Raw genomic sequence first — 15,980 nt, forward strand, 5'->3', positions numbered from 1 at the left:
TATTAAACAGAAACAATCAAAGACATCGTGATCATAAGATCCAACCTTAAAGTAAACCAGACACAGCTGCCCTTCAAGTGAATTTTGCTGAAAGTTTTTCAACTTTGTGGCAAGATGAAGTGCAGTCAGCACATTGGTACAAGAAGCAAGTTACTGTGTTTACTTCTGTATTTTAGTACCAAAATTCATTCTCGTCATCTGTCATAGCTTCAGATGATTTAAGCCATTCAAAAAAATTTATTCTTGTATTTGTTCATAATTTATTATCTAACTATATTGAATCAAGTGTTAAAATACTACAGATTTAGACAAACGAGCCAAGTAATCAATTTAAATATCATTTTATTGCATCAGCAATACCCTGGTTGGAAGAGCAGCATGATTTAAAATTATTCTGGAACTTTTTTGCTGCTTCACATGGGAAAGGATTGGTACATGCTATTGGTGGGACCGTTAAAAGAATAGCAACGCAAAAAATAATCCAGAGAAAACATATAATAACTGATGCCATAACCTTTCATGAAACTGTTAGAAATGAGATTAATTTCAATGTCTATTTTTTTTCTATGGAAGATATTATAAATACAATTAAAAAATTTAAAATTGATGAGTTATTTACATAAGCACCAGCAAAACCAGGAATATTTGCAGCGAACCTAATTAACAACAGTAGTGGGAAAAAACAAATGCCATCCTATTCAAGTGCCAACTATTTAGTCAAACAACTTATGTCTACAGATAAAATCACTAAAAAACTTTAAAACGTTGTTTATATGACAGCAATATAATATGGGCGCGATTAGACACTGATATAGTATGGGCGTGTTCTAAAGATTACTATGTGAGAACTATTTTTATGAAGATGTAATTATATATTTGTCTAATACCTCTCTACTAAGTTTTAAATTTATTAAAAACAGCCCATTTACCTGGTTTATAACTACCCAAATGTGTCTGGTCACACTGTGACGCCACGCTGTGACGTTTACCATTAGTTAATTAAAGGTGCGCCTGTTCAAAATTTAATTAAAAAAATGTAATTTAGCTATAAAACTTGTAAGAGTAATGTCTAAACTTTTTGTTTAATGCCAAGTTAATAATTCAGTTCATCTATATTAGCTTAATCACGGTGTTGATCTAAAAACTAAAAAACAATGAGAAAATATTGGTCATGCTGTGACGTTTTATATTTTCTTGCATGAATGAGAGGCAAATATATCAACCCAAATTTTTCTTCTTGTTTTTTGTAGCACCTATTATGAGCTAACTAAAAAGAAAAACAAATTCTTCTTATATCTATTTTAATATTAAAATATTAAAGGTTTATGACAAAAAAAAAGACGGGTGTCATGTAAAAAATATTATTTAGGTACATTTAAAATTAATTACTATAGCATGTTACTATAGTTACATTGAATAGAATAAATATTTAAGGGGTATGAAAAACTTAGATATGAAAAGGTGTGAAAAGAAAAAGAAAAAAAAAAAAATTATATTCAAGTGAGCAATAGTTATGATGGAATCAAAAAACAAAGTGAAAAAATTTTAAATCAGTTTTTTACTGAGTACCATTTTTTACTGAGTTTTACTGAGATACCAGTTTTTTACAGAGTACCAAGAAAGTGGTTACTTTCTTTGATTTTAAGTTTATATTTAGAGAATGCTTAATGATTAATTTATTTATGGAGAATGATTAAAAATGATTAATTAAAAAGCATTTTTTTGGCATTTAGGATCTTGTAGCAAAATTCAAGCTTGAGGTGGCCATAAATCCAATTATATTAAAAAAAAATTTAACAGAGTTGCTTGTGAAAACCAACTTAAAAATTTTCAAGAATAGGGAGAGATTTTTTTTTTAAAGTAGGGGGCGTTTGATGCACCCTAACCCTTTGAGTAATACTCATCTTTATATTTATGTTTTTTTAAATCAGAAGTTTAAATTTAAGTTTATGTAACAATTCTACACAGAAAATATTAAAGTTTCTCCAGAAAATGTAAAACATAGTTTAAATCCAATAGTTTAAACATAGTCTAAATTCAAAGTTTGAGTCAAATATTTTTAAGATTTTTTTAATTCAAGGTTTATTAAAAACTTGAAAACTGTGATTGACTTAGTATCATTTCATTATGTCAAAACTGTCACAGCATTCCTTGACAGTAAAATATTTGAGTATGTGAAAAGAATTAAGAACAAAGCTTATGTTTACAAGCCTTGTCTGATTGAAGACTTTTGCATTGATTTATAACACTAAATTTACAATAATATTTAGGAAGTTAAAAACAACTCTAATGCAAGGTCAATAATGACCTTAAAATATTCTTTTTAGAGAATTTATAAGCCTTTATATTTATGAGGATGAGATGGACTACAGAGAGATTAGAAAAATTTCCAGAGAAAGAATCATAAAAGCCAAATGTCATACCTTATTTATTAAGTTTATATTTTTTTGTTATATTTTATTTTGTTTTAATGTCATATTTTATTTATTAGTTTATACATTTTTATTTACATTTATAGCCGAATCTAAAACATTTCTCTCCTTTCTTTTGTAGAATAAACAAAAACCACTCGCACATTAATAACTTTTTTAGGTTTTATAAAATATAAATCAGTCAAAAACACACCAAAGTTAAACTTGCAGATCAATTGTTGGCATCGTGCTGATGTAATTTTTTGTTTACGCCCTGCTGATGAGCCTACTATTAAAAATACATCAAAACTGTTGCTGATCTAATATTGATGTTGCGCCGATACTTGTGCATGGGTTGAAACTTCATCTTATTTGTCAATACATGCAAACATGCATAACTAATGTAAGAATTCTCATGCTACTAAATCAATTCCTGTTTTAAAATTTTTTTTAATGAGCCAATTAAAAAGTTCATTTTTAAATTTACGTTTGGCTCAATTGTAAATGAAAAGAGATAAAAATAATAATGATTTAAAGTATCAAATGAGATGCTAAAAAAGTTTATAGTTTAATAAAAATTCTAAAACTTTTAAAAGTATAATATATTAAATTTTAAAACTTTTAAAAGTATAATATATTAAATTTTAAAACTTTTAAAAGTATAATATATTAAATTTTAAAACCTTTAAATGTATAATATATTAAATAATACTAACAAAAAAGTGTTTATCAAAAAATGATAAGAGAGAGAAAAAAAATCTTTCCTCACTTTCTTTATTTCTGCATAATATAGAAGTATCTTTCCAGCAAGCAAGCATAGCTGATCATCAGATGAAGATGTTGGAATTTGTATTAGATAATCCAAAAGTTGACCCTAAATAAGACTAAAAAGTATAACATAGGCGCATGTGTGCATTTGTGTAAAAGATGTGTTTAATATTTAAAAAATAGTTTGTAACAAGTTTCTAAAGTCAATTCTATAACTAAGTAGAACTTTCTTAATGTCAGCTCTATAACTTGGGAGACACAAAAAAGACATCCTAATGGCTTAATCAGTGAAACATAAAAACAAAGATACAAGTTTTAAAAAAAAATAGCAATTCCAAAACTTTCAGACCAGCAAAAAGCAGTTACTAGAACCAAATACAGTCAACTGTGTCAAAATTTCAAAAAATCAAAAGCCAATCATTAACAAATCTTATTTTATGTTTAACAATTCCAGTATTATAGGAAATGATATACTTTACACAAACAATGTAAAATCTAATCCATTTACTATTAAACACCAAATAAAACCAAAAATTTAAAAAATAATATTGCATTTTCCAAGAAATGACGTTTCCAAGTTCTTTTTTGCGCTTTGTGGACTGGCTATAAATCAAGAAATTTAACACATGCATTAAAAAGAGACTTATTCCATTCATCAAATATATTTTTCAGATAAATGAAAGCATATTTATTCTGGCCCAATTTAGCATCATCTCACTATGCAAAAACAGTCATCATGTACAAACACAAGAAAAATATGTTAAGAAAGAAAATAATAATTGCAAACTTGCCAGAATGTCACCATTTTGAAAATATTTGAAATTATAATGAAAAATCTTTTTTTAAGAATAATTGACAAAAAATCTTATAACACTACATTCTAGAATAAAGTGTTGCCTTAATAAAGTTGATATCTAGAATGAAGTAATTAAGTTGATAGCAAAAGTTATGCTTTGAAAGCTCATCAAAAGTATGAGCTTAGTATGAGTAACAGGACTAGTGGATAATGTCAGAAGAAATAGTTTAATTAAAAATAACTAATTACATACATAAAAACAAGAATAAAAAGACATTCTAAATTTTTTTAAAGTTTTATCCTATATATCCATTCCCTTTTTTAGTCATCATTCATTAACACTATAACATAAAGCAAACCAACAAAACCTTGGAGACTGTTAGGTTTTGATAAAATTAATTGGAAAAATGATACAATAGCCTAAGTGAAACAAACTCTAACACTGTAGCTGCACTACTGTGTCAGTGATGACTATTTAAAGCTACGCTACTGTGTCAGTGACGACTAATTAAAAAAAACGGTATAAAATAGTCAGAACAAGTTTTTATTTTAATAGTCACAATAGAAATAGTACAAAATATAAAATAATAGTAGAAAATATGTTTGCATAACTTGCATAACATAGATATAACTTGCATAATATAGATAAATGAGAGATATACTTACAATATAAATGAGAAAAACACGACAATGAAACATATAAAATAAAATTTAAGTTACATTTTAGATTTTATATAATTTGTAAAATAAATTGAAAGTGATCTAGATAAAATAAGTAACTTTACTTATATTCTACGACAACTTTGAGAGGATCTTGTACAACAGTAATGCAAAAAAGTAGAATTTAGACTAAGCTGAAACTTGGCAGTAAGCATATTATATCCATATATATATACAGTAAGCACTTATATCCATGAAAGAGTAGACTATTTGAAAGGTATAATTGTTACGATTGTTAGTTCTTTTAACAAATTTTCTGTTAGTTCTTTTTACAAATTTTAGGTATAATTGTTACAATTGTTAAAGTATAATTGGGTATAATTGTGTATATAATAACAAGGTATAATTGTTACAATTGTTAGTTCTTTTTACAAAGTTTCTGTTAGTTCTTTTTACAAATTTTACAAAGTTCTGTTACAAATTGTTAGTTCTTTTTACAATTTTTGCATAAAAGTTTTTATTATTTAAAAACTAAAGAGGGAAAGTTTAAATCAGTCCGGGATTATGGGGGCTATAACCCCATGTCCTGCAGATTTAGGAGCCCTAAAATTTCTATGAGGATGCTTCATTTTTGTAAGGTTTTTTTAAATAAAAAAATGCTCACCTGCTTAAAAATATCCCCAGACCCTGCAAGTCTTAATCCAGCACTGGTTTTATGAACTACGGTATTTTATATGGGCATGAAAAATTTAGAACTATTTATGTAAATATCTTTATTTGCTTGTAGCCTGCCTACACGCAGATAAAGATACTTACATAAATAAATATAGTGGGCTGATAACACGCTGTAGGCTGATAACACGCAGATAAATATCTTTATCTACGTGTTATCAGCCTAACTACAGCAAGTAGGCCTAACTACAGCAAGGCAAGTAGGCCTAACTACAGCAAGAGTTTTGTTTTTTTCTTAGTAAAAGCTATTGTTCCAGAGAAATAGAAATTGGACGCCTGGGCCACCTATGCTTATTGGCCAAAAATGTTTTGCTACACCACTGTGTAATATACATATAACCCAAGCTGTAGCTAAGCAGAAATATTTGTTTAATTTGATTAAGAAATACAACTCACAGTGATTGGAGCCTGGAAAAAAAAATACTTTAAAACATTTATCATTCCTAACCCGAATGTTAGGGCAACAAATTAGTAATTTTTATTTTTTATTTTCTTACATTAAATTGAAGTCAACAGGTTTTAAAATTCAAAATTCAAAAGTTATGATTATATAAAGCTTACACCCTAACCAAATGAGGTGGTTATTTTATTCTTTTTCTAAACATTCCAATGTGATATAAACAAGAACATACTTAAGTTTGACGCCCAAGTATGTTTTATTTGACAAAAGTATATTTATTAACCAAAAATATAGTTATTTATAACTATATTATTATCTCAAAATTTACGCAAGCAGACATCATTATATAATTGGTTATCTATAAAGTTTTAAAATGAGTTTAATATGGTTTTTAACAACACATTAAAAGACCTCATATATATGTAAAATAAAAAATCTACTGCTACATTAAAGAATTTTTTAATGCAATAAAAAAAACAATAATCAATGATCAAATTAACTTTGAAAATAAAATTAATTTGATGTTGTTTGAAAAATACGAATGATTTTATATAATAAAGTCACTTATAAAAACTCTTTTTCTTCATTATTCTTTGACAAATTTTAATGATGAAGTCTGTGTCAATTAATTACTTATTCACAAAAAATGGTTAAATTAACTTTTGCTCCGAGCAAATGAGGAACAGAATTTGATTGTCAAACGAACTTATAACTTAATTAAAGATAATATTTTAAACCCCTTAAATAATTAGCGAGGTTGTTCAAAATTTATATGGTCATAATTTTCAAACACTAAGAGATTAGTACATGACATTAGAGACTTGTTAATGAACTTAAATTTTAAAGTGTTAAGAAAATTTGTATATATAAATCTTATAAACTTGTCCCTCTCATGCTAATGGCACAAAAGGGAGGTAAACATTTTAAGCGTTTATTGCTAACAAACCCCAATTATAGCAAAAATATTGCAAAGCTTTTGCTCTGTGTTGTTACATAAAGATAAATCCTCAAACAAAAACAAAAAGGCTGTTACAGGCCTGATTTTAAATATGCGATTGGAATCTGGTTGTTTGAATATTGTAATTTGCATTTTTGTTAACTTTTTACCTTTAATTTTTGAAAATTTAAAGTGAAAAAAGTTACAAAAACTTAGAGAACAAAAAAAAAATGAACATGATATTATTTCATTACATAGAATACTTTTCTTCACAACCAACCATATAGGTATGTGGTAGTGGTGTAGTGGTAGAGCGCTTGCCTCATAAGCGAGAAGTTCCAAGTTTGATCCACACCATGTCCCTGGTAGTACCATGCTAAACTTGTTTCTGGTAGTACCATGCTAAACTTGTTTTAGCGGCTTTGTTTGTTGAGGTTTGGGTTTCGGAGTTGAGAGAATATTGCAACCACAAAAGTAGTCTCCTCAACTGTTGTGACTTTCTTGGCCTTGGGGAGGTGAATAATTAAAAAAAAAATTATTTTAAATTAGAAAGTGTGATTTTTATGAACCACTCTACTAATTATATTAAATAAATTAAACTTAGTGACATTTGTGGTTATGAAAAGTTATTCATTTTTTTTTCAGGTTTATTACTTTTACTTTTTTAACTTTAATCATTATTTTTTAATCTTGTAATTTTAATTTTTAAAATCTTGATGTTATTTACATCAGTTATTTAAAAGTGTGAAAATTTAGTTTTTCATTTGTTTTAAAAGACTGTCTGGTTTATTGTTCTTGCTTTGGAAATGGCTCTGCAATTTGCAATTTTATTCTAAGTTTTGTATTTTGGCTTCTTTTATTCAGCATGGTTGTTAAAAACTAATCTAACCAAAATCAAAGTTTTTTCTGGAGATGACTAACTGGAATAATTGTTGTCTGGTATAGACTAATTGAAATTAGTTCATTCCAGTTTTATGAAGAGCTATTAATAAATAAACAAAAAAAAAATTATTTTCATTTCTGTTAGATTGGTTGTTAACAACAGCCACGCTGAAGAGAAGCAAAAAGCAGCAGCATAGCTACAAATATGCGCAGCTTTGTAAACTTTTCAAAAAAAATACCTCTTCAATGCTATTTTGTAAAAAGTCTTTCCTTCTAAAAAGTTATAAATTTCAGCTTTTAAGAAAAAAAAAATCATAATAAACATTATTAGGGTACAGCCCTCTTGCCCAAGAACCAAATTAAACATCATGTTCATTGGGACTACACAAATCAGAGTTCTGACAAGTCTGAAAGATAAAGTAAAACCATACAAATAAAAAGATTCAAAAAAGTGGAGTTCTCTGGTTGGCACTGAAGACAATTGTAACATGTACGTTTATCAAGTTTACACAAATGCTGAAAGTTTCAGAGCTCTAGCAAGTCTGGAAGGTCGAGAAAAATCAATTGCAAGATTCCAGGACAACTGATAAGCGACAAACAACGTGAAGTTTTTCTAACTTTCCTAGTGCGGGTTGGACACCAATGCAACAAAATGAAGGATATTAAGATGCCCACAACCTATAGTAGAAGATTAACCAGCTCACCTTACAATCATTTTTCAAATAGATTATATGATAAAATACAATGAAAGATTATATCTGATAAACACTTCTTTTATCATACAGATTATATCAGATATTGACTTTTTTGAAAACTGTTTTAAGCAGTTGATGTCCTTGCGAATACCAAAGATGTTATATTGCGCTATATTACCAAAACAAAATATTTGATTGAAAAAGCAAATACAAAGAAAGAAAAACTGTAGAAAAAACGTGCTCTAACAAACAGTGACATAGTTAAGGTTTGCATGCATGGATAGAATCTAGTAGCGTAGCAAGAAACTATGCCCCCTTCCCTTTATCTGCCTAAGCTTCATTATGGCCACTAACCTATTTCTACTCAACAAAAAATGAAATAGAAAATCAATGATTATTGAGGAACCCGCATCAGCACTATGGCTCTCACATGGCAAGAAGCCGTGTGAGAGCCATAGTGCTAATGCAGTTGTACTAGTAGAATAGCCATCACTACTTCACTGGTACACCCCCTTGTTGACTATATTTTCCTCTAATTATATAGAATCACCCTTTATGATATACCTGAAAAGAAATTCTTTCACAATGCCCTGCCACAAACACTGCCTACATACATCAGAGTATTATCTGAAGTATTACCCAGAAGTGCCCACAAACAGGCAATGGATATGAATACACTACCTCAAAATACACCATCTCAAAATGTATGTTAAATCAACACGAAATGACTGTATTTTGAGAAAGTAAACAATATAACTTATATTTCATTTACTTACAAAGTATAGCATAATATTTCAAAGACAAAATTTACTTTAATTTATAAATGTAAATAACAACTTTTTCAAACTACTTTTGTGTAAGCTATTTTTGCTAATTAGTTACTTTTATGCGTAAAAGTAATTTGGTTTTATGATGTAGTTTTATTTTACTTTATAATGAAAGTATTATGTATACTTTATATTTTATTATTATATATATTTTAACTATTATATTTATGTAAGTTTACTTCATAAATAATTTTTTTTACATATAAAAAAAATAACCTTTCGATGTAAATTTCTTACATAGTTATAACCAAAATTACTTTTGAAAGTAAAATACTTTACATGACTTTACCATTAAAAGTAAGTTACATTTGAAAGTAAAAAAAAAAAAAAGCAAATTAATTTTACTTGTAAAAGTAAATTTTTCAAGAAACAGCTACTTATTTAAAAATCTAACCTTAAGTAATTAAGTTTTACATGATATATAATTTATGTAAAGTAATTTACGCTTAAAAGTAATTAGTTCAGGTCAGGTTAACCTGCTACTGGTGTGATGTAACCAAGTACAGCCTACTTCATGTTCTGCTGCCTTGCAGGATACACTTTTTTAAGCAAAGGATAAGCCAACTCCAACTTAAAACACCTCCTGCCTTGAGGCTCTTTTCTATCTGTTGATCAGCATCGCACCTCTTCTACATTTATTAGGCTGGCGCAGATGTATTTATAATACATAGTTTCCAGTTTAGGATGTAAAATGCTAAAACTCAACTTTATGGTTCTGGGGTCGGCTGGTAGTCAGGTTTCCTGAACTCAGCTCTCAGAGAGACTGATTCCATCAAGAGCTGTAAAATATCAGAGTACTAACAGTGCCATGTTGCGCATAAATAGTGTCCCTGTTCTTAATTTTGGTGTGCATTGTCGAGGCCACAAAACTCAAAACTGTAAAACATAAAATCCATTGTCTTCCTCAAGTTCACTAAACCCATCATTCACTATACAATATTCATGGTCTTCGAATTAACTTTTCTTCTGTTTAGTGTTATCTCTTGCAAAGTTCACCAGACCTACTTGCTCTTTGTGAGACTAATTTGAGTTCAGCTGTCTTATCTTGTGATCTTAATGTTAATGGTTATCTTCCTTTAATTTGTAAAGACTCCAATAGCCACATGCTTGGCCTGGGCATTTACATTTGTAAGAAATCACCAACTTGTCGGAAACTAGGATCCACCGACCATTCTTTATGTGCTTTTGTTTAGCACCACTTCACTCTATCACCTTTCTCTTAGTTCTGTATAGCCCTCCTTTATCACAAGATTGCACTCTTTTTGATGTTATTTCTGATCAAATTGAACCAGCTCACTCTATTCATTTTTCAGCCAATATTGTTGTTGTTGGTGACTTTAATGCTCATTAGACTGAATGGCTTGTGTCAATGTTCTAGTGCCAGTGACTCTGCAGGCATCAAGGCCAACAACTTTTGCCTTTCTCAAACACTAACTCAAATAGTCAACTTTTCTAATCTCTTTCCAGACAACCTGAATCATTTACCTTCTCTACTTGACTTGTCTTGTTTCTGATCCTAGTCAGTGCTCAATATCTCCACATTCACCCTTAGGTGCTTCTGATCACGGTTTGATCTCTCTAAAACTATTATCTCACTCTTCTCCATCATCAGAATCCCCCTATCATTATACCTCTTACAACTACCTTAAAGCTGACTGGGACTCTTTCTGTGATTTTCTTTGTGATGGCCCTTGGATAGAAATCTTTCGTCTTCCTGCTAACAAATGTGCTCCTAACATAACTTCTTGGATTTGGGCTGGCATGGAAACTTTTACCTCTTGACGATTCTAAGTCAAGCCTCACTCTTCTTCATGATTGTGCTGCTGCATTTCTTATCAAAACCATTACTTTCATATCTACCAGCACAACCATCTCCAGAAAACAAACATCTGTTTACTATATCTAGAAACTACAAAGGTTTTGTTTAACGCCAAAGCCCGCTATTCTCAGGTTGTGAAATCTTATATTTATATCTTAAAAATTATTCTCTCATGACTTCTGGAGAAACTTTAACAGTATCTATAATAAGGGCAAATCTGTTGTTCCACACCTCTTGTATGGTTTAGATTTTGTTACCTCACCTTAAGACAAAGCTGAACTGTTTGCTAAGAACTTTTTATCAAATCATCTCTTGATTCCACTAGTTGCACTTACACTAGTTGCATTCTACCTGATATAACAGACAAACAGGTTGATCTATTACCTAACATTCATATCACTCCAGCTTCTGTATCTAAAGTGATTTCCTACTTAGACTCATCTACAGGTTGTGGTCCAGACAACATACCTGTTATAGTCTTGCAGAAGTGTTTTCTGGAGCTATTATCTATACTTTCAAAACTATTTAACAAGAGCTTATCAGAGTTTTATTTTCCATCATGCTGGAAAGTGGCATCTGTTATCCCTATTTTCAAAAATTCTGGAGAGTGATCTGACTTGCCTAACTACCATCCCATTAGCCTTCTTTCTATCATAAGCAAGGTTTTTGAACCTTTAATTAACAAACACTTAATCTCTCATTTTAAATCTAATAACTTTCTGATCATCAATATGGATTTCGATCTTCTTGATCATTTCTTTTCATTCTACAGCTAGCAGTAATAACCAATAGACTTTATCATACATTAAATAGAGATGGAGTGATTAAGCCTATCGCTCTTGATATTTCTAAAGTTTTTGATAAAGTTTGGCATACTGGTCTTCTCCACAAGCTTTCTCCTTACGTTGTATCAGGTAACATCTTTAAGATTATAAAATCCTTTCTTTCCAATCATAGTATAGAAGTTAACCTCGACAGGCAGCACTCTTTTTCATATCCTGTAACTTCAGGGGTCCCTCAAGGTTCTATCCTTGACCCTAAACTCTTTTTAACTTACATTAATGATCTTCCAGATATTCTCACATTTAAGGCAAGATTGTTTGCTGATAATACTACCATTTATTCTTGTCTTGATAAGCCAACACACTCTATTTGCTTGGAGGGAAAATTTGAGCTTAAAAAAGAATCTCAGTTCTGCTACAGCAAGGGGATCACAGTGGCTGGTGAACTTTAATTCAGCTAAAACCCAATTTTTTTTACCAAATCGTTATCGCAATAATTTAGATTTTCCAATATTTATGAACGGTAATGTACTCGATGGGTCATCTACTATCTTCATCTTCTAGGATTAACTTTTACTTCCAATCTTTCATGGAAACCATATACCAAATTGATTGCAAAATTAGCATCTGCTAAGGTTGAATTTCTTTATCGTGCTTGACACTTTCTTTTTCCGGATTTTATTTTTTATCTCTATAAATTTCAAATCCATCCTTGGATGGAATACTGTTTCCATAGCTGGGGCGGATATTCGAACTAGACCCTATCTCTTTTGGACAAGGTGCAAAAACACATTGCAAACATGGTTGGACCTGCTCTTGCAGCCTACCTCGAACTATTACCACATTGTTGTAATGATGTTTCTCTTTCTCTTTTCTATAAACCTATAGTGGGCACTGCTCTAAAGAGTTAGGGTCTCTTGTGCCATCTACTAAAACTCATTACTTGTGTTACTAGTCATTTAATTAAGTCTCATCTTTTTCTCTGACTGTTCAGAAGTGCTCCAAAAACTCTTATTTGTCTAGTTTTTTTCTTCGAACATCAGTTCTTTGGAACTCACTTCCTTCATTTTGCTTTCCTGATTCATATAATTTGTAATCTTTTAAGTTGTCTGTAATTGGTTATCTTGCTCTTTAAACTTCACCTTTTCTCCTCCAGTAACTTCCAACTCTAATAGTGGTTGCTTGCAGTCTTGTTGGATGCAAAGATAATTAAAAAAAAAAAAAAATTCATATTTTTACATTTAAATAAGTAAAAGAGCCACCCCTATTGCAAACTATTCTTTGAGATATAATCAATAGATTCCTGACTACAAATCAAACCACAAACCCTAAAAAAAGTAAAACTTCTTCACCCTGCTTGTTATAAATTCCTGATTTTCAATTACCAACAACTCTATCGTTTGCAGTGCTAATCTTTTTGTTTCATCGTCATGAGATTTACAAAGTGTTTCCAATGCTGACGCTAATTAGTAAAAATACAAAAAAGTAATGCATAAATTTTAGACTTATAAATTTAATTATAAAAAAATTAATTTTCAATTTTTTTATAAACTTTTTAAACATTTAATTTTTATAAAGTTCCTTCTTTTTAAAAAACTTTTTATAGATATAAAAAAAACTGATAGAGGAACTTAAAGGAAAAAAAAGAATTTTTCTTTAGCCTAATTTTGATAATTTAGAAAAAACTCATAAAAAGTTATCTTAGACATGGGTTTACTCAAAATGAACCAAAAACTTATCGAAAAAACAAAACCTAAACAATACCTGAAGCAGCATCTTCAGCTAATGAAGTTCGAATGTCACGAGAGAAAGAAAGCTCTAGATAAATGCCAGCAATTACACGTGCAGCTAGAAGTGAAGCTAAAAATATTTACAAGTAAAGCTGTTAATCTACTGCTACTAATATAATAGTACTGCAATTTTAGGTCAGTACAGTAATACTATATTCTGTTAACTTTAATTTTTAAAAACACCACTTTTATCTAGACACTTTTTCAATAAAAAAAAAGTTAATATTTTTTCTTGAGCCAGTGTCCTTCATACATAATTACTGTTCAAACACAAATCATAAAACAATGTTAGAATAAAGTTCCTGCAGATGTTGAATAATTAAATAAACTATATTTATACAAACAAAATCACAATACTTTTCTTTAAAAACAAAAAGATTTATTTAAATAAACAGCTTAACAATGATTTTCCCACTTTTGCAGTTGTATACTTGTTCATGATTATTTATGTAAGGATCATTAATAAGCGTGCATGTGTGTGTGTGTATATATATATATATATATATATATATATTATATATATATATATATATATATATATATATATATATATATATATATATATATATATATATATAAATTATGTTAGTGTATTCTACAAATAGAATGCTCTATAATATATAACCATCATGAGGAAAAAAATTTCTGTATGGAAAATTTTAAGGATCAAAAATTATTTAGAGCTTGCTCATGACCATTATGTTTTTTCATGTTTATCAACTTAATTATTAGATTATTAATAACACCCATCTTGCAATTATTTTAAAAAGATTGTGAAATAAAGCACTCTTATAACAAGATTACTCTTGAAAATAATATATTAACTTAGCCAATCCTATCATAGTGTATCCAGATTTTCAGCCAACTAGATGAGAGATTGCATGAATCATCAATTAACTTTCACTGTTAACTTATAAATACACAGAATTTACTGAATTGCACAACAGATTGTAAGGTTAAAAATGTGTTTTTTGTTTTTGGATTTATTAATTTTTATTTCTCTTGTCAATTGTTACTTTTTATTTCTAAAAAGAAAAGTTCAAGATATTTTGTACATATTTTTTATTTTTAAGTTACCTAAAATAAGTACACTTTTTTCAGAGCCAACATAATTTATTATCTTTATTATCAACATAAATTATTATCTTTATTATCAACATAATATATAATCTTTATTATCAACATAATTTATTATCTTTATTATCAACATAATTTATTATCTTTACTATCAACATAATTTATAATCTTTATTATCAACATAATTTATTATCTTTATTATCAACATAATTTATTATCTTTATTATCAACATAATTTATAATCTTTATTATCAACATAATTTATTATCTTTATTATCAACATAATTTATTATCTTTATTATCAACATAATTTTTTTCTCAGCTATTAGAGATTATTATAATTAGAAAATGTCATAAGAAGACTTGTGATGTCTTTCTCTTGGGACATAAGGATAACATAAAAGGTTGTTAATTACCATCAAAAGGAGATGTGATCAGCTACTTTCTAAATCTTCACAAAGAGAAAAAGTTGACAATTAGAGAGAGAAGCATCAATTGAATTGATTGAAAAAATTGTCAAATTTTGCAATAGAGCTATAATTCTTATGAGTCATAAGAACAAAATCATTGAAAAAGTTGAGAAATTTTACCAGCAATATGCTCTTCTTAAGAAAAATTGAAAAAGAAAAAGCTTTCACAGAAGATCTGATAAATTTTTTTGATGTTGCAAGTGCAAATACCCTTTCTGAAATTAAAGATGAGGAAGACCATAAATTTTTCCTACCATAAATGGAGCCTGGAAGAAAGGGAGTTATGGGATCAATTGATAAGATCCTTGCAGATAAAGAAGCACGCCTTGAGCAAAGAAAAATCTTGGAATAAAAACATAGACAGAATAACGAAGAAGAGGTATCCACATCTTCAGTCTTAGTCCAGTCAGAAATATCTGACAGTAGCAGTAGAGGGAAAACATGTGAGGAGGATTCTATACCTCCAAATCCAAAGAAGCCAAGATAAGCAACAAAAAAAAATCACTTCTGCGATGGCCATAGATGGGTCTAAAGTTTCAGACATAAGTGCTGTGTTTATGCTGACAGAAACACCTAGAGCACATGGACGAGCTGTACAGGAACTGTATAAAAATAGGCCTTCAGTTTATAGAGAGTGCATAAAGCACTGTGTCAAGATTGCTGACAAACTGAAAGCTGAGTTTAAAACAGATGTTCCATTTGTAGTTCACTGGGATAACAAGCTGATGCAAGATTTGAAATCAAATGTTCATATTGATAGACTGCCTATCATAGTATCTGATTCAAAATACTATGTAGGCAGTGTTGCTTACTGCTGCTAAACTAACCAATGGAACTGGACACCCAAATGCTGTTGTTACTGCTTTAGAGGAATGAGGTTTAATTGAGAATGATATTGGTATGTCATTTGACACACAGCCTTTAATCCACTACA

General features: G+C 29.2%; 1 protein-coding gene across 1 annotated transcript in view; it reads right to left on the reverse strand.

The window, feature by feature from the left end:
• The window catches only part of LOC101238093 (uncharacterized), a 119,220-nt gene that overhangs the window by 16,146 nt on the left and 87,094 nt on the right, over nucleotides 1–15,980 (reverse strand). Inside the window, exons 16-18 of the mRNA XM_065800533.1 lie at nucleotides 13,474–13,569; nucleotides 13,062–13,171; nucleotides 3,181–3,285 (exon numbers count right to left, since the gene is read on the reverse strand). Of these exons, the coding sequence (XP_065656605.1) occupies nucleotides 3,181–3,285; nucleotides 13,062–13,171; nucleotides 13,474–13,569 (311 nt within the window). The remainder of the gene's footprint in view (nucleotides 1–3,180; nucleotides 3,286–13,061; nucleotides 13,172–13,473; nucleotides 13,570–15,980) is intronic.

The sequence above is a fragment of the Hydra vulgaris genome, chromosome 06, assembly GCF_038396675.1.
Source record: "Hydra vulgaris chromosome 06, alternate assembly HydraT2T_AEP".
Classification (NCBI taxonomy): Eukaryota; Metazoa; Cnidaria; class Hydrozoa; order Anthoathecata; family Hydridae; genus Hydra; species Hydra vulgaris.